A 25153-nucleotide genomic window follows, 5' to 3' on the forward strand; every position below is an offset into this window, starting at 1 on the left:
GGAATGCTGACATCATCTTGCCAGACCCCTCAGATTTCCTTGTTCCCTTTGAGCTTGCCTGCCATCCTCAATGAATTTCCAGAACAACTTTATATTGTTCCCTGTTGTAATGCAAAATATTTTGGGGTCTTGAATGGGCAATTCAGACCCATTAGCTTTACAAAAGACCTTCTCCTGATGGAGATGAGAACTGCTACAATTGGTTTGTTGATATGGATCAACACAGCTGCCTGAGGTTTTAGCCTCTCCTTGGAGGTGTTGCAATGGGGACTGTCATGATAAGCGTCTGCACACTAACATTTACCACTACACCACTGCACGTAAGTGTTGCTTAAAGGGAAGGAGAGAATGGGTAAGCTGGGAATCTTCACCAGGTCAGATTGGAATCTGATCTGGAGAATTTTGGTATTCCTAATTCTCACCTCTTCTTTGAGGAAAGCATTATGAGACCCTGAAGCTCATATACAGGCCTGGATATGACAAGCTTCACTGCACATTTCTAGTCACCAGTTCATGATCCCACCATGGGTTGCTTCTCTGTTGGCTCCCAAACAATCAGAGAGTGGAACACAAAAACTGGGAGACACAAAGCTGTTGGTATTACATTGACTAAGACATGGGGAAGGTATGTCCAATAACCTACCATCCATGTTAAGACAAAATTTGGCTTTGGGGGTGGGGGGAATCAGGGTAATGAAGCAGTTTGTACTTTCCATAGCAAAGGTTTACTGGCACCTGTGTTGCACTCTTTGATGTGTGCATGTTTAATTAACTATTTTTTTTTAATCTTATTGTTTTCCAGACTGCCAATGGCAATGTGGAAGCAAAGGTTGTGTGCTTTTACAGACGACGAGACATCTCCAATAGCCTCATCATGCTTGCAGACAAACATGCAAGTAAGTTGATTGTTTTATTTAGAAACAAATTTCATCAATTCTGCAGTTTCAGCTACTGTGTGTGTGTGTGTGTATGTATGAACTGATGCACAGATGCACTAGAATGTGCAATTTTTCCACACTCCATTGCTTTTGTTGGGATGCACATTCTGAATTGCATTCCTGTCTTCATTCTCATTCAGCAAGTCACATATAAATACTACCTTTATAATCAGCTGGATCTGGATATGAGTGTTATTAAATTTGCTATCAGGTAATTATTATTCATCTTATTTGGTCTTTTCTTTTTTCATTCGCAGTATGGTTGAAAACTTAGTATCTGTATAGCTTTGTTCAGCAACGTTGTATTCTTCTTTTGTATTTATCTGTATTGATATCCATTCAGTGGAACAGTAATATAATTCAAGATTTGATACACAGCCCTTGCTGTTTCTAAGGCCTGGATCTTAAGATGAGTTAACATAAGCAAGTTCATGGCAGGAAAGTTTCCTGTCCCCTCTTCCCAACTGCAGCCACTTGCTCCTCCCCATAAGCCTCTCTGGATAGGCATGGAGCCTTCTGAAATATGGGATGAGACTTTGGGGGGGGGGATCACCCCCAATTGGACGGAACTCTGCCCCATTTTCATCAATTCCAGCATCCCACAGCAGCCCCTACACCTCATGGCACATTTTACAACAACACAGCACCCCACAAAGCTCCAACCGCACCCCGCAAAGAAGTCCCCTCCCTGCTCCCGTCAAAAAAATAGTTTTAAGAAAAACCTTGGAAAATGTTAGTGCCGCCTTCTTTCTCTCCCTTTCTAGCCTTGTTCTTTCTTTAGCCATTTGCTACACTGTTTCCCGCTTCCTCCCAGCCTCTAGCTTTGCTATTTCTCTCCCCGCCTCTTTACCTTGCTGTTTCTCCCCCTCCTAGTCTCTAGCCTTGCTCTTTCTCTACCCATTTGCCTTGCTGCTTCCCCCTCTCTCCCAGCTTCTAGCTTCACTATTTATCTCACTCCACACCTCTTTACGTGACTTTTGACTAGCCTGGCCCCTATGTCAACCATTATGTGACTAGCTACATCTTCTGTGGTAGCCATTTTGTGGTGGTGCCCACAGCAGTTTCTCAAATTCCCGAATGTGCCCATGGGTCCAAAACGGTTGGGGACCCCTGGTTAAGAGCCCTTCTGAAAACGGTTTGGGGGTAGAGAGCAGGTGGGGGGGTTGGGGGAGAGGAAGGGATGGGAAACTTCCCTTCTGTTAACTTCTGTAAGTTAACTTATCTTAGAAGCCAAGCCAATGCCTTTAGCCATGTTTTCTTTTTGTTCCATGTGAATTGTGTTATGTCTTTTTTGCCACTGAAGTAATTGTTTCTGTTCTATTCTAATTGGTAAAGATTGGAACAAGATATTTAGTTGAGATAGAAATGAAATCTTATATCCTGATATTTTGCCACGGATGGATAGTTTTAATATGTTTCAAGTGGTTTTGTTATCTTTCTTCAGCAAGTTTTCATTGTGGCTTTTAAGTATAAAACATCTTTTATGTTTTTAGAAAATCATTATGGCTAAATATCCTTGATTTCCCCCTTTTCTCATAGCCATATAATTCGCTTATTCTTTCTCATTCACTGGTTTTGTAACCCTTCCAGTGTACCAATTCCATTTTATCTTTGTTTAAGATACATGTATACTGAGATCTTTTCCAATAGTGTTTTTTACTGGTTACACCTTAGGTGAAGAAACAGTTAACACAAGGTTATCAGTAGAAAGATATTTGTTTCTTACAGAGCAATCTGTGCATACTTACGCAAAAGTAAGTCCCACTGTGATCAATGGGGCTTGCTATCTTGCATGTGTTAGGACTGCAACCTTATACTGCAATCCTGTGAACACATAACTTGGGAGTAAGCCTCATTGAACTAAATGGGACCTACCTCCAAGTAAACATGCATAGGATTGTGCTATAAATCTTTATATTAGATAATTCTGTGTTGCTACTTACTTCAGTGGCAAGACGTATTAAACTCATTACAAATAGTACTTGGATGGGAGACCGCCTGGGAATCAGGCTTCCTGCACTTAGCAGGGGGTTGGACTCGATGGTCTTGTAGGCTCCTTCCAACCCTATGATTCTGTGATTCTATGATTGTATGAAACGGGTGCTCATAGAGGGTACCACTGTCTTCTAGAAAGTACAAAATTATTTGTCATCTGAAAATTAACTACTATTCTTTGTTTTGGTTATCTTTATCCAAGATTGATCAACCGGTCTGTCTGTCTGTCTGTCTGTCTGTCCGTCCATCCATCCATCCATCCATCCATCCATCCTCTGCTTTTCCACCTTCAGAACGGGGTGGTCAAGTTAAGAAATTCTTCCCATTAGTATCCTTCTGTCATAAATATAGGGCATCATCATCATCACTATAATCTATTTATACTATAGTTCTATATACTAATGGCAAACTCATTCTTCAACTGTGGATCGTTAAGTAGCCAAAATGGCACCATCCATTCACAGGAAGGAGGTATCAGCAGGTTTAGGGGAACCCCAAGGTTTGCAGTAGTACAAGAAATCTTTAGAAAAAACCTTCTAGTAGGAAAAAGAACTCCCAAACATACCATTTTAGACTGAGTATTCTCAATGGTCACAGAGTGGGTGGGACAGGTGGGGAGGGGAATGGAAGGTAATGGGATGAAGCATCCTGAAAGAAGGCATGGAGACTGGCTGCAGCTCTGAAGAGGAGCACTCCACAGTTCTTCACACAGTGCATAGTTAAGGTGTGGAATTCTCTTCCACACAATGTGGGGATGGCCATTAACTTGGATGGCTTTAAAAGGGGATTGGACAAATTCATGGAGGTCAATGCTCTCAGTAGCTACTTGTTGTTGTTGTTCAGTCGTTCAGTCGTGTCCGACTCTTCGTAACCCCATGGACCATAGCACGCCAGGCCTTCCTGGCCTGCGCTCTCTCCCGGAGTGTGCTCAAGTTCATATTCATTGCGTTGGTGATGCTGTCTAGCCATCTCATCCTCTGCCGCCCCCTTCTCCTTTTGCCTTCAGTCTTTCCCAGCATCAGGGTCTTTTCCAGAGAGTTTTCTCTTCGCGTTAGGTGGCCAAAATATTTGAGCTTCAGCTTCAGTATCTGTCCTTCCAATGAGCACTCAGGGTTGATTTCCTTTAGGATTGACTGACTGGACCTCCTTGCAGTCCAGGGGACTTGTAACAGTCTTCTCTAGCACCACAGTTCGAAAGCATCAATTCTTCGGCGCTCAGCCTTCCTTATAGTCCAGCTCTCACAGCCATACATTACTACTGGGAAAACCATAGCTTTGATTAGACGGACCTTTGTTGGCAAGGTGATGTCTCTGCTTCTTACTATGCTGTCTAGGTTTGCCATAGCTTTCCTCCCAAGGAGCAAGCATCTTTTAATTTCATGGCTACAGTCACTGTCTGCGGTGATCTTGGAGCCCAAGAAAGTAAGATCTGTCACTGCTTCCATTTCTTCCCCTTCTATATGCCAGGAAGTGATAGGGCCAGATGCCATGATCTTCGTTTTTTTAATGTTGAGTTTCAAACCAGCTTTTTCACTCTCCTCTTTCACCCTCAACAAGAGGCTCTTGAGATCCTCTTCGCTTTCTGCCATTAGGGTGGTATCGTCTGCATATCGGAGGTTGTTGATAATTCTCCCAGCAATCTTAATTCCGACCTCTGATTCATCCAACCCGGCATTTCTCATGATGTACTCTGCATATAAGTTAAATAAGCAGGGTGATAATATGCAGCCTTGTCGTACTCCTTTCCCAATTTTGAACCAATCGGTTGTTCCATGTCTGGTTCTTACTGTTGCTTCTTAACCCTCGTACAGGTTTCTCAGGAGACAGGTAAGGTGGTCTGGTACTCCCATCACTTTAAGAATTTGCCAGAGTTTGTTGTGATCCACACAATCAAAGGCTTTAGCGTAGTCAATGAAGCAGAAATAGACATTTTTCTGGAATTCTCTTGCTTTCTCCATGATGCAGCGAATGTTTGCGATTTGATCTCTAGTTCCTCTGCCTCTTCGAAACCCAGCTTGTACTTCTGGTAGTTCTCGGTTCGCATACTGCTAAAGCCTAACTTGTAGGATTTTGAGCATCACCTTGCTGGCATGTGAAATGAGCGCAATTGTGCGGTAGTTTGAACACTCTTTGGCATTGCCCTTCTTTGGAATTGGAATGTAAACTGACCTTTTCCAGTCTTGCGGCCATTGTTGAGTGTTCCAAATTTGTTGGCATATTGAATGCAGCACTTTAACAGCATCATCTTTTAGGATTTTAAATAGGTTATCTGGAATACTGTCATCTCCTCTAGCTTTGTTGTTAGTAATGCTTCCTAAGGCCCACTTGACTTCACTCTCGAGGATGTCTGGCTCAAGTTCAGTGACCGCACTATCATGGCTATCAAGGACATTAAGATCTTTCCTGTATAGTTCTTCTGTGTATTCTTTCCACCTCTTCTTAAAATCTCATCTGCTTCTGTTAGGTCCCTGCCTTCTTTGTCCTTTATCATGCCCGTCTTTGCACAAAACCAATAGCTACTAGTAATTATTATTATTACTATTATTATTATTAATTACATTTCTGTATCACCCCATAGCCGAAGCTGTCTGGGCGGTTTACAGAAGTTATAACATTAAATACAATATAAATAGTTTAAAAGCCATTTACATAAAAGCACACAGACAATATACACAAACAGCATATAACTAAAAACAAATCTGAACTGTCAGTCATAACAAAAGACATCGCCCAATGCATATAAAAGGACACACGCTTGATCTGGTTTTCTCGACTGGGCAGGTGGATGGTGATCTGAAAGTGGAGGAATTAACATCTGTCCCTTTGTCATGGTCAGATCACTTCCTGCTGAGGTTTAGACTTCTGGTGGCCTTTCCCCTCTGCAAGGGTGGGGGACCTATTAAAATGGTCCGCCCCCGGAGATTAATGGATTCCGATGGATTCCAGAGGGCTCTGGGGGATTTTCCTGCTGGTATGGCTGGTGCTCCTGTCGAAGCCCAGGCTGCTCTGTGGAATGCAGAGATGACTCGGGCGGTTGACTCGATCACGCCCAAGCGCCCTCTCCCTCTGAGCAGAGCCCGGCCAGCTCCTTGGTATACACCTGAGCTGAGGGCAATGAAGCAAGAGGGGAGACGGCTAGAACGCAGGTGGAGGAAAACTCGTGCTGAGTCTGACCGAACACAGGTAAGAGCCCACTATCGAGCCTACTCTGTGGCGGTGAGGGTGGCAAAGAGGCAGTTCTTTTCCACCAGCATTGCATCTTCTCGGTGTCGTCCAGCGGAGCTTTTCCGAGTGGTTCACGGCCTGTTACATTCTGGGCCAGGGAGAGAGACGGTGGAACCCTCGGTAGCACGCTGTGACGAGTTTGCACGGCACTTTGAGGATAAAGTCGCTCAGATTCGTCATGAATTGGACACCACCATTAATGCAGTTCCATTGGTAGAGGCGTTCAGAGCACCGTCTGGTCCAGTTTTATTGGATGAGTTTCAGTTACTGAGGCCTGAGGATGCGGACAAGGTGCTTGGCCAAGTCCGATCGACCACTTGTGTGCTTGACCCTTGCCCTTCATGGCTTATTAAATCAAACAAGGAGGGGTTGTCCGGCTGGGTCCAGGAGGTTGTAAACTCCTCCTTGAGAGAGGGAGTGGTGCCTGCCGCTTTAAAAGAGGCAGTAATTAGACCACTCCTGAAAAAGCCTAACCTGGACCCAGAGGATGTTAACAATTATAGGCCAGTGGCCAACATCCCCTTCCTGGGCAAGGTGCTTGAGCGGGTGGTTGTAGGACAGCTCCAGGCACTGTTGAATGAAACGGATTATCTAGATCCATTTCAATCGGGCTTCAGGCCTGGTTTTGGAACGGAAACTGCCTTGGTCGCCCTGTGGGATGACCTCTGCCGGGAGAGGGACAGGGGGAGTGCGACCCTGTTGATTCTCCTGGACCTCTCAGCGGCTTTCGATACCATCGACCATGGTATCCTTCTGGATAGGTTGTCTGGGTTGGGAGTTGGAGGCACTGCACTACAGTGGTTCCGCTCCTACCTGGATGGCCGATTCCAGAAGGTGGTGCTGGGGGATTATTGCTCTGTGCCATGGCAATTATGCCATGGGGTTCCACAGGGCTCTATTTTATCCCCCATGCTGTTTAACATCTACTTGAAGCCGCTGGGGGAGGTTATCCGGAGGTGTGGGCTGAGGTGCCATCAATATGCGGATGACACCCAGCTCTACCTCTCTTTCTCATCAAAACCAGGTGAGGCAGTGGCTGTTCTGAACCAGTGCCTGAGCACGGTAATGGACTGGATGAGGGCTAATAAACTGAAACTCAATCCAGACAAGACGGAGGTACTGTTAGTGGGTGGTTCGTCTGCCCGGCTAGGTGATATTCAACCTGTTCTGGAGGGGGTTGCGCTCCCCCTAAAGGATCAGGTTCGTAGTTTGGGGGTGCTCTTGGATCCAGAACTGTCACTTGAGGCACAGGTGAACTCAGTGGCACGGAGCACTTTTTATCAGCTTAGGCTGGTATACCAACTACGCCCTTATCTGGACAGAGATAGCCTAGCTACAGTTATCCATGCTCTGATAACTTCTCGTCTGGATTACTACAATGCGTTATACGTGGGGCTGCCTTTGAAAACGGTCCGGAAACTTCAGCTGGTCCAAAATAGGGCAGCAAGATTGTTAACAGGGACTGGCCTGCGAGCTCATATTACGCCAGTACTTTTCCAGCTGCACTGGCTGCCGGTCCATTTCCGGGCCCGATTCAAAGTGCTGGTGTTAACATTCAAAGCCCTTAACGGCTTTAGGCCAGGTTACCTGAAGGATCGCCTCCTCCCATATGTGCCTGTCCGGACCTTAAGATCATCATCAGCGGCCCTTCTCCGTGAGCCCCTGCCAAAGGAAGTGAGGCGGGTGGCTACTGGGAGGAGGGCTTTTTCTGTTGTGGCACCCCGGCTCTGGAATGAGCTCCCTAGTGAGGTTCGCCTGGCGCCTACATTGTACTCCTTTCGGTTCCAGGTGAAGACCTTTTTATTTTCCCAGGCATTTTAGCTTTCTAAATTTTTATCTTTGCTGTTTTAAATCTGTATTTTAAACTCCTGTACTGCTGCTAGGTTTTATTGTGGTTGTATTGTTATATTGTGGTTTTAATGTTCTATATATTTTAAATTGTTTTATTGTGTGTTGTTTGGTTTTAGTTTTTGTGAACTGCCCAGAGAGCTTCGGCTATTGGGCGGTATAGAAATGAAATAAATAAATAAATAAATAAGACACATCCAGGACCGATTAAAACTCATCATGTGCTGCCAAAGGCCTCGGAAAAGAGAGAGGTCTTAACCTGGTGCCGAAAAGATAATTATGTTGGCACCAGGTGGACCTCATCAGGGAGCTTGTTCCAGAGATGGGGGGGCACCACTGAGAAGGCCCTCTCCCTCGTTGTGGCCTTCCGAGCTTCCCTTGGAGGAGGCACTTGAAGGAGGGCCTTAGATGCTGAACGTAGCGTACAGGTAGATTCATTTCAGGAGAGGCGTGCCATCAGGTATTGCTGTCCCAAGCCGTGTAGGGCTTTATAGGTTAAAGCCCTACACGGCTTTAACCTATAAAGGTTAAGCACCTTGAATTGAGCTCGGAAGCATATAGGGAGCCAATGCAAGCAGGCTAGAGTTGGTCTTATATGTTCGTACCTTCTGGTCCCCATTATTAATCTGGCTGCTGTATTTTGCATGAGCTGCAGTTTCCAAACCGTCTTCAAAGGCAGCCTACGTAGAGCGCATTGCAGTAATCTAACTTGGAGGTTGCCAGAGCATAGACAACTGAAGCCAGGTTATCCCTGTCCAGATAGGGACATGGCTGGGGCACCAACCGAAGTTGGTAGAAGGAACTTTGTGTCACTTGAGGCCATCTGAATCTCAAGAATCAAAGATGGTCCCAGGAGGACCCACAAGCTATGGACCTGCTCCTTCAGGGGGAGTGCAACGCCATCCAGAGCAGCTTGAACAACCTCCATCCGGTCAGCAGAACCACCCACCAATAGCATCTCAGTCTTGTTTGGATTAAGTTTCAGTTTATTAGCCCTCATCCAGTCTATCGTCACAGCCAGGCACTGATTCTGCACATCCACAGCCTCACCTGAACCAGATGAAAAGGAGAAATAGAGCTATGTGTAGGCTGACCATACGTAGTGTTTTAAATGGGACAGTACCATTTTTTTCATATTTCCCGACCGTCCTGTCGTTTTAATATAAATGTCAATTTTATCCCATTTTTAATTTTTTGTAAAAAACTGAACGCGTTTATCATAAGGCTCTATGCTAATCAATGCGTGCAGTAAAACTACTAGTGTGACGAAAGTGGAAGTTCCATTTACGTTATCCAGTCAGGGCCAGGCTTCTTGAGCTAGCGATGATCAGACGCCGCCCCCTTGCTTGTCTGCAGTGGCAGAGAATTCAAGAAGCTGTCACTAAACCCCATTCAGCGTGTAGGAGCCAGGAGGGTGAGTCTTACTGTTATGTCTACCATCATTCCGCCCATCGAGATTCTTTCTGTCCTACATTCAGTTTGATCCATCCTGTTTTTGTCATCCCAATATCCCATTTTTGTCTCATGGAAATATGGTCAGCCTAGCTATGTGTCATCAGCATACAGATGTCAATTCTCTCCAAAACTCTGGATGACCGCACTCGGCAGTTTCATGTAGATGTTGAACAGCATGGGGGACAAAATTGACCCCTGTGGTACCCCATATTGGAGAATCCATGGGGCCGAGCAGTGTTCCCCAAGCACTACCTTCTGGAGCCGACCCCCCAAGTAGGAGTGAAACCACTGCAATGCAGTGCCTCCCACTCCCAGCTCAGAGAGCCATCCTGGAAGGACACCATGGTCGATGGTATTGAAAGCCACAGATGGCTATATGCTACTTCCAGGATCAGAGGTAGAATGCCTGTGTACTCCAGTTGCTGGGGAATATGAGTTAGAGGGTGCTATTCTGCTCATGTCCTGCTTGTGGGCTTCTCATGGGCATTTGGCTCATCATTATGGGGAACAGGATGCTGGAATTGATTGGTCTTTGGTCCAATCTAGCAGGAATCTTCTTGTGCTTTTATGCACTGCAACATTTTGTTGTAGGGCCCACTTGTTTATATTATTTGCAAACAACGGGATTGACAGGTCCATATGCTCATGGGCTTTACGATCTAAAATAGAAGGGAAACAGAGGGAGTGTAGGGGAATTGTGGCAGGGATAAATGGAAATAATATGTAATTATTTCAGTTACCTGTACTTACCTGTACAGGGATTCTTACTGCCTCAGTCAACACTCAGTCATGATTCTATGGCTAGAAAGTAGTTCTCTTTCCTCCTCAGCGTTTTGACTTTCTGTTCAGTTTTCAGTAGGACATCCTTCCCCAACCTGATGTTCCCCAGATGTTTCAGACTTCAGCTTCCATTTGCCCCTGCTAGCATCACTAGTGGTCAGGAATGCTGGGAGTTGTAGTCATAAACAACTGGAGAGTACCAGGTTGGGGAAGGCTAAGTTTTAACATTGTCAAAGAAGAGTGTCAGCTTGGACAGGGCCTTGGATAGGAGGTTGCCTGGGAACCCCATGTAAATAACTTTGAGAAGGCTGGATGACGTAAGTGAAGTAAACAAATAATGGGGTATCATAAGTTGCTTGTGAGTTAACCTATCTCAGCCACTCAATTGCTTAGTGGGACACCTTTAATTTAGTTCTGTGTAGCAAGGAATTAACAACAAATGCTGAAAATAAGAAAAGATCAGTGTCCGTTAAATCATCAAGTCACTAAGAGCCAGTGTGTTGTAGTGGTTGGAGTGTTGGACTCAGTGCCATGACTCACTGGGTGACTTTGGGCCAGTCACTGACTCTCAGCCTAACCTCCCTCAGGGGGTTGTTGTGAGGATAAAATGGAGAAGAGGAGGATCATGTAAGTCACCTTGGCTTCTTTTGAGGAAAAAAGCAGAATATAAATGTAATAATAACAAAAATTATTACATTTAAATTAAGAAGTACAACATTCTGTTTTTGACAGTAGCCTGGCAGATTTCTCTAGGAAGCCTAGAAGTAGGGCATAAATGCAACAGCCTTTCACTATTGTATGCCAAGGTCTGGTATTCAGGGGCACAGTCGATGAGACACTGCTTAGAACTTAATGTGAACTTCCTGAAGTAATTAAGAACTTCTGAACTTCCTGAAGTAAATAATTAGAAAATCAAACAATCTTCTTTTATATTGTTTCTTTAATGGTGGTCATCTAAAAGGTGTGCTTTATTGGGTTTGTTTTGATGAAGGCATGCTGTGCTTCCTTCCCCTGGGGCAGTTGGTATAAAGGAATTGTAATAATGAGTTCCTTTCCTTAACATAAAAGCCATTTCTCCTTTTGTGAATGACATTATATAATTAGTAGTTGACTCTTGTGCATATGTGTCTCATTAGCCAGATTAGTGTCAACTCTTAAGTACCAAGCAAAACTATTATTTGTCATAAACACACAATAGGCTTATTTGGTAAAGCCTTCTTTACTGTGTTGTGAGTATTAATGAAATTTTGGAAAGTAAAGCTTTCATAGAGGGAATATTATTCTTCAGGAATCCACTCTGTGGAAATCTACATGTGTATTTTGTGCACTTTTGTGTCTTTTGTGCCTATTTATTTTTTAAATGTATAACCTGCCTTCCCACTACAAAATGCTCAGGGCAGTCGACAGCAATAAAATACTAGATAAAATAGAAAATTATAATTAAAACAGAAAAGCAAATCAGTTAAAAACACATCAATAAAAAGAAATATACAGCACCGACCACTTTAAACCTGCTTCAGGCGAGGTCCAAAAGAAGCACTTTGTATTTATATATCATATCTACATTTGAAATTAGATAGTATAGAAGAACCCTAGCTTCCTCCAATAATTCGTGAATATCATGGGAAGTCGCTTTTCCTCAGCCTGCTTTACTTCACAGGGCTGCTGTAACCATAAAATAAGACAGTAGCTTCATGTATGCCACCTGAGGGCCAAACTAAATGTTCAGCTACTTCATGCATGGTATAGCTCTGCACAATATTTTTCCTTACTCTTGTGTAAACATGCATGGCCCTGATTTGCATTGAGGCTACAGCACTCCTGGAGTGGGAGGGTTAAACTTTCCCCCTGTCCTTTTCCCCTCTGAAATTACGTTGGGGTCAGTGGAAACCCCGGGGGTGGGGTTAGAGGTGGCACTTTGAGGAAAAAATGTGTTGTGAGGAAGGTTAACTTCCTTTCCCAGAGCACCAGCATCCTGACCCGAATAGGGGTTGTGTGTGTTTACATCACACTGTGTGTGATTAGCAGTTTGGCTCTAACTCATTGGAGGAAGGGAATGATACAGATGTGATAAATACATTGCAAACATGTCAAACTCAGCTTCTTTTCTATATTTGGAAATCCAGCTTCTTTAATATTTAAATATGGGAATACCATCATGAATATTTGTTTCTGATGGCAAAACAAATTTCCATGATGCTTTGCTGGCTTACATTTCCATGATACTGGAAGTAAAAAGAAGAACCTCTTTAAATTAAATTCATATATACTTTCAGCGATATTGTTGTCATGGTGGTGAACAGTAATAATGATGATGATGATGATGTAATAAGGAACCCCAACATGATTTTAATGGTGTGAAATGCACCATTTACGGCTGCATTTAGCTTAATCTGAGAGCTTTATGGCTGCAAATGGTGTAGTGGATGACATTTGCGACTGGAGTCAGCCTCAGCCAATGATACGGCACGGCAATGGCGGCTGTATCGCTGGTGCTCTGGAGCTGCTGGCGGGGAGAATCCGGCTGGGGAGGCTTCCGCGGGGAGGCGAAGGTAAGGGATCCTTTCCGCCATGGACTCTGGAGCCTGGATTCTATTGAATCCGGCCTCATTGGGTCTGTGGTGGATTTCTCTGACACCCCTACCCTGGAAAGATACAAGACTGGGTACGAGGCAAGTTTCCCTGGGTACCACAGTTGAAAAGACTTTGTCTCTGGTTGCCACCTCTCTAAACTTCAGAAGGTGGGCTCACCAGGAGAAGAGCATCCAATTATGACCTCAGTACATGAGCAGGTTCATATTTGAGGAGGTGGTTCTTCAGGCAGCCAAATGCCAAGACCTGTTGGGCTTTAAAGATAAGCACCAGCATTTTAAATTTTGCTTGGAAATGGACCTGAAGCCAGTGTATTTATTGCAAACCTGGCTAGGTGATATTCAACCTGTTCTGGAGGGGGTTGCGCTCCCCCTAAAGGATCACATTTGTAGTTTGGGGGTGCTCTTGGATCCAGAACTGTCACTTGAGGCACAGGTGAACTCAGTGGCACGGAGCTCTTTTTATCAGCTTAGGCTGGTATACCAACTACACCCTTATCTGGACAGAGATAGCCTAGCTACAGTGATCCATGCTCTGATAACTTCTTGTCTGGATTACTGTAATGCGTTATACGTGGGGCTGCCTTTGAAAACGGTCCGGAAACTTCAGCTGGTCCAAAATAGGGCAGCAAGATTGTTAACAGGGACTGGCCTGCGAGCTCATATTACACCAGTACTTTTCCAGCTGCACTGGCTGCCAGTCCATTTCTGGGCCCGATTCAAAGTGCTGGTATTAACATTTAAAGCCCTTAATGGCTTGGGGCCAGGTTACCTGAAGGATCGCCTCCTCCCATATGTGCCTGCCCGGACCTTAAGATCATCGTCAGCGGCCCTCCTCCGTGAGCCCCTGCCAAAGGAAGTGAGGCGGGTGGCTACTAGGAGGAGGGCTTTTTCTGCTGTGGCACCCCAGCTGTGGAATGAGATCCCTGGTGAGGTTCGCCTGGCACCTACACTGTATTCCTTTCGGCGCCAGGTGAAGACCTTTTTATTCTCCCAGGCATTTTAGCATTTTAGCTTTCTAAACTTTTAGCTTTGCTGTTTTAAATCTGTATTTTAAACTCCTGCACTGCTGCTACGTTTTATTGTGGTTGTATTGTTATATTGTGGTTTTAATGTTCTATATATTTTAAATTGTTTTATTGTGTGCTGTTTGGTTTTAATTTTTGTGAACCGCCCAGAGAGCTTCAGTTATTGGGCGGTATAGAAATAAATAAATAAATAAATAAATAAATAAAAAAAATGCATTCCATTGAGTTAATCTCAGCCTTCAAAGGCAGCCCCTTATACAGCACATTGCAGTAATCTCATCTGGGGGTTCCCAGAGCATGGATAACCATGGTCAGATTATCTCTTTCCAGGAGAGGTTGCATCTGGCTCACTAGCCTCAGGTGGCAAAAGTTACTTTCTGCCAAGGAAACTAGTTGAGCCTCCAGTCGCAGAGGTAGCGTAGTCAAGACCTCCAGACTGATCCTGATCTGTTGGAGGGAGCGCAATCTCATCTAAAATAGGGTTCTTGGGAAAGAAGGTTACTATGCACGTACAGTGGAATCCTAGACATGTCTTCTCAAAAGTAAGTCCTATTGAGTTCAGTGGGAATTACTCCATGGTAAAATTGGGAATAAACCCCATTGAAAACAATGGGAAATTCTGAGTAGACATATAGGATTGTGCTGTTAGTAACTTATTATGCCATCAGGATAGAGCTGAGCCCTATTTTGAGCAATATACTTGTACTCACAGATACCTTGCAAGGTATTTATTTGATGTATTTGACTTGCATTTTGCCTTTCTGCGTTAGTGCTCGAGGTTGCATACAACAATATAAAATGTAATTAAAATAACATAAAAATAATGCAAAAGAGTACATAAAATAAAAGAGCAGATGATATCATATTTAACAGATTAAAAAGTTCGTGTTCCATTCATTCTGGACCTAGCAAATAAAGAACTCCACCCTCACCCATGCATAAGCAACCCAACAGCGTAACCTCCTATCTCTCTCATGCCCATCCGTTCCTAGGTGACTTTAAATCAAGGGGCTACATACCCCATCAAGTATTCCCCATCCCTAAAGCATATTGTAAAAGAGGAAAGATGGCAGTCCTGTTCCCTGAACTGTGGATGGCAGCATCAGGAATAAATGGCTTCTTTCTTCAGCGTGTTACCAGGCCACAGGTACAATTGGTAGGTTCCTGGCTGTAGCCTTCTCTCCCTCTGATGACTAGCTTCAAGCAATGACAACTGTAGCTGGGAGCACGAGGGATGGTGGTGCTTCTGAGCCACAGCAGATCCAGGAATGATGGACGGATGCTTGTAACCTCTCATGTTTCTGTTGGATTGGATTCATAGCATACATTCCTTATCTCCTTTTTTGTAGTCACATGACGGGGGGGGACGACTGAAGTTGGTATCTGGGAAGCAATGCACAGCTAATTAAGGGTGAATGACAGCTGAAAACTGTGAAGGCAAGGTCAAGCATGTCAACGTGATGAAGTTCTCGTTTATAGTTTGCAAATTATATCCTGTCTGTGGCTGATCTGACCCAGGCGGTGTTACTGAGAGCTAATGAACATGTGGGGTGCCTACCCAGGAATACAGGGACATAGCAATGTTTTTACACTTCCCAGACTTTCTGTGCTTGCTGAATGGTTGAGGTTTCAAAGGGAGTTTGGTCCTTTTGAAAGCTTATGGCGGAAAAATATATCTCCGTTTAACTGGGTGGAAGAACAAAATTAAACAACATATGAAGTTAATAACAATAAGAACAAGTATTGCCAGGACCTTTACTTACTGATTTACTTGCTGATTTTAATGACACTTATTCCAAGTAAATTTTAGGATGAAGACAGGTATATATTAAAGCATCGGTCCCCAACCTTTTTGGCACCAGGGACCAATCTAATGGAAGACAATTTTTCCACGGACCGGGGGGGGGTGGTGGTTTTGCTGGTGGGCTTCCAGCTGCTGGGACATGGACGCCATTTGCATCCCCATTCTTTGCAGTAATAGGCTACGTGGCAGATGCCATTTGTGTCCCAGTGGCCGGAAGTCCGCCAGCGGCCGGGGCCGGTGAGGATTCCGGGCGGGGGAGGGACAGATCACCACTCCCCCCACGGACCCAAGGTAGGGGGGTTTCTCACACCCCTACTGCAGCCCGGTTCCTAACAGGCCATGGACCGGTACCAGTCCACGGCCTGGGGGTTGGGGACCCCTGTATTAAAGTATGGTGGAAGTGTTGTGATACCTATTTGCAACATTCTGAGATATTTGTTGTCAGGATATATTGTGGTCACATTCAGATGATCATACCTTGGTTTAATAAGCCAAGGAATGAATGAGCCTTCTGGCCTCACACCCAGCTGCTTCACGCCCCTTTGCACAACCAAGTCAACAAGTCAGGAAGTCTTCAGTTAACTATAGTTTCCCATTATGTCCAAACTGGGAAATTATGGTTCATGGCTTCTGAACAAGCTAGGATATGATGCCATGGTTTAAAGTTTGCTTAATATCCTGGCTTGTTTGGGAGCCGTTAGCCATAGTCTCCCAGATTTGATGTATTGGGAAACTATAGTTAGCTGAGGGCTCCCGGGCCTGTTTCCTAGCTCTCATAAAGTGAGAAGTGAAGTAGCTGTGTCTTGGGCCATGAGGCCCATTCATATCTTGGCTTATTAAGCCGAGATCTTATCAAATGCGACAAACTGCTTCCACCCCACTTTAGAAATGTTTGCCTGTCTTCATCCTTGGTGGTGCTTATAAAGCTTGTTCATGCTTGAGAAAACACGATTTTGTACCCTAAAGAGGGTTGACTTAAGCCGCTTATGTGACTTGAGTCATTTTAAGCTTGACTTAAGGAATTAAATAATGCACTTGGTTCATCTCATTGTACCACCTGGGGATAAGCCTTCTTGCTCTTGTCTCTCGGCAAAGCCGATACAGCCTGCTATCAGTCCACCCCAGAGGGTTTCTGAAGCAGAGTCAGAAAAGACTAGGCCATATATCTAGAAGTAATATTTTTCTCCTCTGCACTTGTTTTGGCAGTAAAAAAGAAGTAATTTTATGATAACGTTCTAGCTGCAAACAAAGGCAGTTTTTTTAAGCAGAAAAGAAAGCATATGCACAGCAATTCTTTTTTCTTTTATCTTTAGTGGCTGACTGTTCACCTGGAACTTTCATCTCTTTATAGATTTAGTGTTGACTGTTGTATTGGTATTGGAGAATGAAGGCTGAGTCAGATGTTCACAGCATCATGCAGAAGTATCCAGTTCAAGTAGGTTGGACAGCTAAACTCCCTACTTAGCAAATGCCCACGACCCATGCATATACTTTTGACAATTCAACACCAAAAGTCAATTCCACCCCATCAAACATTTTAATTTATTACAAAGGAAGTTGCTTCATACCCAGTCAGACCATTGGTCCATCTAGCCCAGTATTGTCTACTCTGGACTGGCAATGGCTCTCCATGGTGTTAGACACAGGTCTTTGTCATCATCTGCTACCTGATCTTTTTAATTGGAGATGCCAGAGACCGAACCTGGGACATCCTGTATGCAAAACATGTGTTCTACCACTGAGCTTTCCAAAGTGCAGACAGACATGACTCAGGTAGGAGTCCCTACTTTGAACCCATCCTCCTCCGTTTCAGAGGCTGATGTCTTCTCCATTAGGCCACTGGGTGAGATGGATGGCCTATTTTCCCCACACTCACAGCTAAACTAGATGTGATAGTGGGGGGACCCTAATTAGTTATAAAATGGGGTGGGAGGATGGTGCTCTGATTTTTAGAGGAAAAGGAGAGCTTATCTTTGCCTTTCTCCCACCTGAGCTCACTTCCAAAAGCACCTGGAGGACGACAGACTGTGGGGAGGTAAACTGTAGTTTACAGGAGATTTTAGCATCTCTCACCCACATTTTCCTTCATTGTGCCATCACATTTTGTTTGGTCCTTTCTGTTATGTGCACTGTTAATTTAGTGCAAATTAGAAGGATGGGCTGATGCTGTGGTATGTAGTAGAAAACATTAGGGAGTCACCTCTTTTGCTCCACTGAGAAAGCCATTTCCTAGCCTTGAAGGTAGTTCATTAATTTTATTAGAGTGCGGTAAGAGTGTCACCCATATTATGAATGCCTAAAGCAGGGGTGCATAACGTCAGGTCTGGGGGCCAAATCCAGCACTCCAGATGGCCATGTTCCTTCCTCTTTTCCCCCAACCGCTGATCGTTTGGTGGTTTCCCAGCTTTCGCACTGTTTTTCTCTCATTCTGAAAGGTTGAAACACCTCTTCTAAAGCTTAGTTACTGACAGTAAGAGCTGTAAGCCAAAATATGCTGGTATTTATGGCGTTTTGTTTCTGCCCTTTTGTCTTTGACCCCACCATTTTGCCTTCAGCCCTGCCCACCACTGGAATGCGGCCCCTGAGCGCTTCTCTGAAATGGAATTTTGCCCTTGGGCTGGAAGTTGTTCAACTCTCCTGTCCTAAAGAGAACCATTAAGCATTTGGACGGTACATATTTAAATCTTAGGGCTTAGGGCCGACTCCCAGTCTGTTTTCAGTTACAAATAAAAATACTGGTGCTTGCCTTTAAAGCTGTACGTGGATTGGGGCCTGGATACCTGAAGTAGCATTTTCTCCAACTTGAATCTGCCTGTATACTAAGTTTGTATTTGGGAGGGTCATGGTATTTGAAGTGAAGCAGGGGCAACAAAGGTGAGAGCTTTGTTGGTGGTTGTGCCTTGCCTGGTGCCCTCTCCCTTTACAGCTTTTAGTATCCTGCTGGATCTCCTCTGATGTCTTTTAGGTGCTAGGTGAAGATTTTCCTATTTCCCAGGCTTTTATTTTATTGTATAAATTGGACCTTAACAAAATGTTGCAGTGCATTCTCATGTCCTAGCAGGAGTGCTTCTGTTCAGGGTTCCTGCCAGTTAGCCATTGCCCTCCACCAGGATAGTATAAACCGTAAGGAGCTCAAGCATGGCAATCCACTCTACCTCTTCTCAGTTTTATTTCTACATTCTGTGGCTACTGAGCATGCTTGAACATCATTGGGCTATTTTGAGGTGGGGGTGTTTTTTGCCACCTTTTAAAAAATTCTATATTTCTGCAAACCTTGGGGTCCTCCCAAGCATTTTGATACCTCCCCTTCAGTGACCTTGTTTCGGCTCCATTTCTCTTGGCACTCACCGCATGAGTTGGCTGTTACAGGGAGTTATGATGGTTTGATGTTGTTCTTATTGATGTTTGATTATTGATTTTACTTTGTGGGCAGATTTGCATGTAACGAGCTGCAGCGGAGGCACACTGTAGCTTGTTGTTATGTGCGAACCCATCAAGGGTGGGTTTTTGGGGTGCTTGACAAGCCACTCAGAACTCATGGGCTATTTTAGGTTGTGGGAGGCTTGTCAAGCACCCCGACAACCCACCCTTGCCTGGTTTGCGCTAACAACAAGCTATGGCGTGCTCCTGCTGTGGCTTGAATATTCAAAATGGCGGCCGCCGCAGTGGCAAGGAACCCGCTGGGGAAATTCCCCCATGGTGGCTTCTAGTTACATGTAAACCCACTCTGTATTTTTTAATTTCATTTGTAAGCCACCCTGAAAATATTTATATTGAAGGAAGGCATATACATTTTTGAAATAAATGAATAAATAAATGTTTGACATCCCTGGTGTACTAAATATGACAGATGGGAGATTCACTGATGCTTATAGATACGTATAAAATGAGGTTGGAAATCTAGTCCCAGCACAAGTATCAGTTTTTAGGAGCTTTTCTCAAACACTGGGTAAAGACTGACATCAGTCATAATAATAACTGATAATAATAATAATAATAATAACTGATAATAATAATAATAACTGATAATAAGCCCCCCCCCCCCGCAAGTTTCCAGGGCATCAGAATCAACTTATTAATGAGTCATTTTCAAAACTTTAAAACTGCCAGTCCTGAGCAGAGAGAGAGAAAGAGAGAAAGCATGTAAGCAAATGCACCACATTTTTAACTACCAGGGTGGCCAGAATTTTTTGGGCTCTTGCCAGCAATAATGTAACATCTGGAGTGCTGACAACATCGATCAGCAGTCAAATTCATTTGCTAGAGTCCATCTCAAGACACAAATATAGTTGTGGTTGCGACCCATGTGCCAATGCTACATTATCATTGGGTATTCTGAATTATGTGTGATTTCTCACATAGGTAATGTCTTCACTGGCATAACATCTGAATCCTGCAGTTTGTTGTTGTTGTTTATTCGGTCAGTCGCTTCCGACTCTTCGTGACCTCATGGACCAGCCCACGCCAGAGCTTCCTGTCGGCCGTCGCCACCCCCAGCTCCCTCAAGGTCGAGTCCGTCACCTCCAGAATATCATCCATCCACCTTGCCCTTGGTCGGCCCCTCTTCCTTTTGCCTTCCACTTTCCCTAGCATCAGCATCTTCTCCAGGGTATCCTGTCTTCTCATTATGTGGCCAAAGTACTTTAATATCATTCCCTCAAGTGAGCAGTCTGGCTTTATTTCCTGGAGTATGGACTGGTTGGATCTTCTTGCAGCCCAAGGCACTCTCAGAATTTTCCTCCAGCACCACAGTTCAAAAGCATCTATCTTCCTTCGCTCAGCCTTCCTTATGGTCCAGCTCTCGCAGCCATAGGTTACTATGGGGAATACCATTGCTTTAACTATGTGGACCTTTGTTGTCAGTGTGATGTCTTTGCTCTTCACTATTTTATCAAGATTTGTCATTGCTGTCCTCCCAAGAAGTAAATGTCTTCTGATTTCCTGGCTGCAGTCAGCGTCTGCAGTAATCTTTGCGCCTAGAAAGACAAAGTATGTCACTGCCTCCACGTTTTCTCCCTCTATTTGCCAGCTATCAATCAAGCTGGTTGCCATAATCTTAGTTTTTTTGAGGTTTAACTGCAACCCAGCTTTTGCACTTTCTTCTTTCACCTTCATCATGAGGTTCCTCAGCTCCTTCTCGCTTTCAGCCATCAAAGTGGTATCATCTGCATATCTGAGATTGTTAATGTTTCTTCCAGCAATTTTAACTCCAGCCTTGGCTTCATCAAGCCCAGCACGTCGCATGATGTGTTGTGCGTACAGGTTGAATAGGTAGGGTGAGAGTATACAACCCTGCCGTACTCCTTTCCCAATCTTAAACCAGTCCGTTGTTCCATGGTCTGTTCTTACCATTGCTACTTGGTCGTTATACAGATTCCTCAGGAAGCAGACAAGATGACTTGGTTTCCCCATCCCACCAAGAACTTGCCACCATTTGTTATGATTCACACAGTCAAAAGGCTTTAGAATAGTCAATAAAACAGAAATAGATGTTTTTCTGAAACTCCCTGACTTTCTCCATTATCCAGCGGATATTGGCAATTTGGTCTCTAGTTCCTCTGCCTTTTTGAAACCCAGCTTGTACATCTGGCAATTCTTGTTCCATGTATTGCCGGAGTCTACCTTGCAAGATCTTGAGCATTACCTTACTGGCATGTGAAATAAGTGCCATTGTTCGATAGTTTGAACATTCTTTGGTGCTTCCCTTTTTTGGTATGGGGATATAGGTTGATTTTTTCCAATCTGTTGGCCATTCTTGTGTTTTCCAAATTTGCTGGCATAAGGCATGCATCACCTTGACAGAATCATCTTGCAAGATTTTAAACAGTTCAGCTGGGATACCGTCATCTCCTGCTGCCTTGTTATTAGCAATGCTTCTTAAGGCCCATTCAACCTCACTCTTCAGGATGTCTGGCTCTAGCTCACTGACCATACCGTCAAATCTATCCCCGATATTATTATCCTTCCTATACAGATCTTCCTTATATTCTTGCCACCTTTTCTTGATCTCTTCTGCTTCTGTTAGGTCCTTGCCATCTTTGTTTTTGATCATACCCATTTTTGCCTGGAATTTACCTCCGATGTTTCTAATTTTCTGGAAGAGGTCTCTTGTCCTTCCTATTCTGTTATCTTCTTCCACTTCCGCGCATTGCTCGTTTAAAAATAATTCCTTATCTCTTCTGGCTAACCTCTGGAATGTTGCATTTAATTGGGCATATCTCCCCCTTTCAGTGTTGCCTTTTGCTTTCCTTCTTTCTTGGGCTGCTTCAAGTGTCTCAGCAGACAGCCATCTTGCCTTCTTGGTTTTCTTTTTCTTTGGGGTGTTTTTTGTTGCTGCCTCCTGAACAATGTTGCGAACTTCTGTCCATAGTTCTTCCGGGACCCTATCTACTAAATCTAGTCCCTTAAATCTATTCTTCACCTCCACTGCATATTCATGAGGAATATTAGTAAGCTCATATCTAACTGATCTGTGGGTCTTCCCTATTCTCTTTAGTCTGATTCTAAATTGTGCAATAAGAAGTTTGTGATCTGAACTACAATCAGCTCCAGGTCTTGTTTTTACCGACTGCATAGATGTCCACCACCTTTGGCTACAAAGGATGTAGCCAATCTGATTTCGGTGTCAACCGTCTGGTGAAGTCCATGTATAAAGTTGTCTCTTAGGCTGTTGGAAGAGAGTGTTTGTTATGCACAGTGAGTTGTCTTGGCAAAATTCTAGCAGCCTATGTCCTGCTTCATTTTGTTCTCCCAGATCATGCTTGCCTGTAATTCCAGGTGTCGTTTGACTACCCACCTTAGCATTCCAGTCTCCTGTAATGAAAATAACATCTTTGTTTGGCGTACTATCCAGTAGGTGCTGCAGATCCTCATAGAACTGATCTACTTCTGCTTCTTCAGCATCTGTGGTTGGGGTGTATATTTGGATCACTGTGATGTTAAATGGCTTACCCTGAATTCAAATTGAGATCATTCTGTCATTTTTTGGATTGTATCCAAGCACTGCTTTAGCCACTTTATTATTAATTATGAAGGCTACTCCATTTCTTCTGTGGTCCTCTTGTCCACAGCAGTAGATCTGGTGGTCATTTGATGTGAAGTGGCCCATTCCAGTCCATTTCAGTTCACTGACACGCAAAATGTCTATATTTAATCTTGACATCTCCCCCACATCCAATTTGCCCTGGCTCATAGATCCTACATTCCAGGTTCCTATGGTGTGTTGATCTTTAGAACATTGGATTCGTCGTTCACCACCAGCACCGTCGGCTGCTAGCCGTCCTTTCAGCTTTGAGCTAGCTGCGTCATCACGTCTGGGGCTAGTTGAACTTATCCTCTGTTCCTGCCCAGTAGCATTTTGACCATCTTCCGACTTGGGAGTCCCATCTTCCGATGGTATACCGACATATCTCTGGTTGTACTGATCCATTTAGTTTTCATGGCAAGAATACTGGGGTGGATTGCCATTTCCTTCCCCAGGGATCGTATTTAGTCTGACTTCTCTGCCATTACCTTCCTGTCTTGGGTGTCCCTTCATGATTTAGCTCATGACGTCATTGAGGTGCTCAAGCTCCAGCACCACGACAAGGTAACGATCTCCTTTGCTGAAGAATCCAGCAGTAGAGACACTTAATTTTTAATGTCATTGTTTGAACTAACGTTTGTTGGTGAGAATGTTCAAGTTTTGGTATATAAATGATGTCAGTAAGTGGCCTTTACCTAACCAACTCGTCTGCTTATAGATTATATGTCCAATGATGTAACACACAATCTCTAAATATTGTGTATAAGGTGGAACAATATATTGAGGTTTATAGATATATGGGTTGCACCTAATTAATTGCTGTGCCATTAAAAGTAATTGTGATAAGATTTCTCCGCTGCAACAATTACTGTGGCTCGATTTTCCTGTCCTTGGCAGCTTCTGTTTGTATTTAATTCTCCTTATAGAAATGACCACTTTCCAAGGGTCAGCCACACAGCAAAAGTCTAAATGTTGTGTTTCAGCTAATAGTCCAAAATACTCTATTTTTTTTTGCAAACTTTAGTATTCAATCTAAATGGTAAGATTACTGTCCCAGTATACCATTATCCAAAGTTTTGCCTATTTTATTTCATATTTCTCTTCTTGTGTTCCTGCAAGTAGCTTGCAGAATAGGAACAAAATTATTTTTTTAAAGTGTGCATTCAATTTAACTTTTACTATTCTGCTTTTGACTTTGTGTGTTTTAGTTCCTTTTTCTTCTGTTTGGAAAGTGTATCTTATTTAAATGAGAAAGCAAAGGGATTTTATTTTAAATAACTTTGATCTATGTTACTGATTAAAACAAACAAGCAGAAGCCCTTGATTAAAATCAACAAGCCAAGCAGAAAACCTTGATTAAAATTGTTGGCATATCGTATTTGCCAGGGTGTTAGATCATATATCGAGTTATTTCCCTGAAGAAAGGTATGTTTTGTTTGAAATCTAGCCCTATATTAGAATTTGTGCTTAGATTTCAAATATGGTGCAGATATAACATTTTACTTAAGCAACTGTATAACTTTTCATATCTACATTTAGTCTTATTTATTGCTTATAGTTTATTCCTCAGAAAAGTACTTAATGATTGTTGGATTACTAACTTCAAAACTGTTTTTTGTAATTAAGGGCCATGGCTCAGTAGGTCCTGGTAGTTTATAGTTAATTGATTTAGCTATTCAAACTGTTTTAATTTTGTTTGTGTTAAAGATTTTATATTATGTTTTTATTATCTTGTTTTTGTGAGCTGTAATTTTTGTGAATCGCCCAGAGAGCTTTGGCTATTGGGCAATATAGAATGAAGTGAATGCTTTGCATGCAGACAGTGCAAGGTTCGATCCCCAGCATCTCCAGGTGGGGCTGGAAAAACTCCTTCCTGAAACCCTGGAGAGCCGCTGCCAGTCTGTGTGGACAATAGTGGGCTAGATGGACTCATGGTCTGACTCAGTATAAGGCAGCTTCCTATATTCCTACACGGTTCATGTATAAATTGTATTTTAAAAAGGATTATACATCTTCATGGAAGATAGGTCTGTGAAGAGCTATAAACTATGATAATAATGGGATTCCACCAAGGAGAAGAAAGTTGGATTAGATATGTGTGAGAGAGAGCACTTCCTGGAGCTTTCCATTCCTGTTCCATGTTAGATCCAAGGACAGATGTTTACTCATGCAACAGGATTTTCTCCTTCTTTCCTGCCCCCTGCAGTTCCCCTGCCCCCTTCCCCAGATGTGCTCTGCAGGATCCCCCAGCCTTCTGGATCAGATTTTGAGGGTGTGCAGGGGAAATCGCGCTTCTCCCATTTCCGCTGACAAGCAATTCCATCAGCAGGAAACCTCATTGGATTTCACCCCTTATTCTCAAACACAGGTGTCTCACTGAAAACATGTTTTCCTTTTAATGTACCATTATAGGGGCTGGGCAGAGGTTCTGGTCTTTCAGGCTGATGGATTTCTGTGCCAGCCAG

General features: G+C 43.6%; 1 protein-coding gene across 2 annotated transcripts in view; it reads left to right on the forward strand.

Annotated features, from left to right (window-relative positions):
* Positions 1-25153, forward strand: part of MTA3 (metastasis associated 1 family member 3) — a 190207-nt gene that overhangs the window by 15941 nt on the left and 149113 nt on the right. For both annotated transcript variants that reach the window (XM_084828919.1, XM_084828918.1), the window contains exon 3: positions 803-896. In XM_084828919.1, the coding sequence (XP_084685045.1) occupies positions 803-896 (94 nt within the window). The remainder of the gene's footprint in view (positions 1-802; positions 897-25153) is intronic.

Source organism: Heloderma suspectum, chromosome 1 (genome assembly GCF_057233095.1).
Source record: "Heloderma suspectum isolate Gila_16-S chromosome 1, 16-S_ref, whole genome shotgun sequence".
Lineage (NCBI taxonomy): Eukaryota > Metazoa > Chordata > Lepidosauria > Squamata > Helodermatidae > Heloderma > Heloderma suspectum.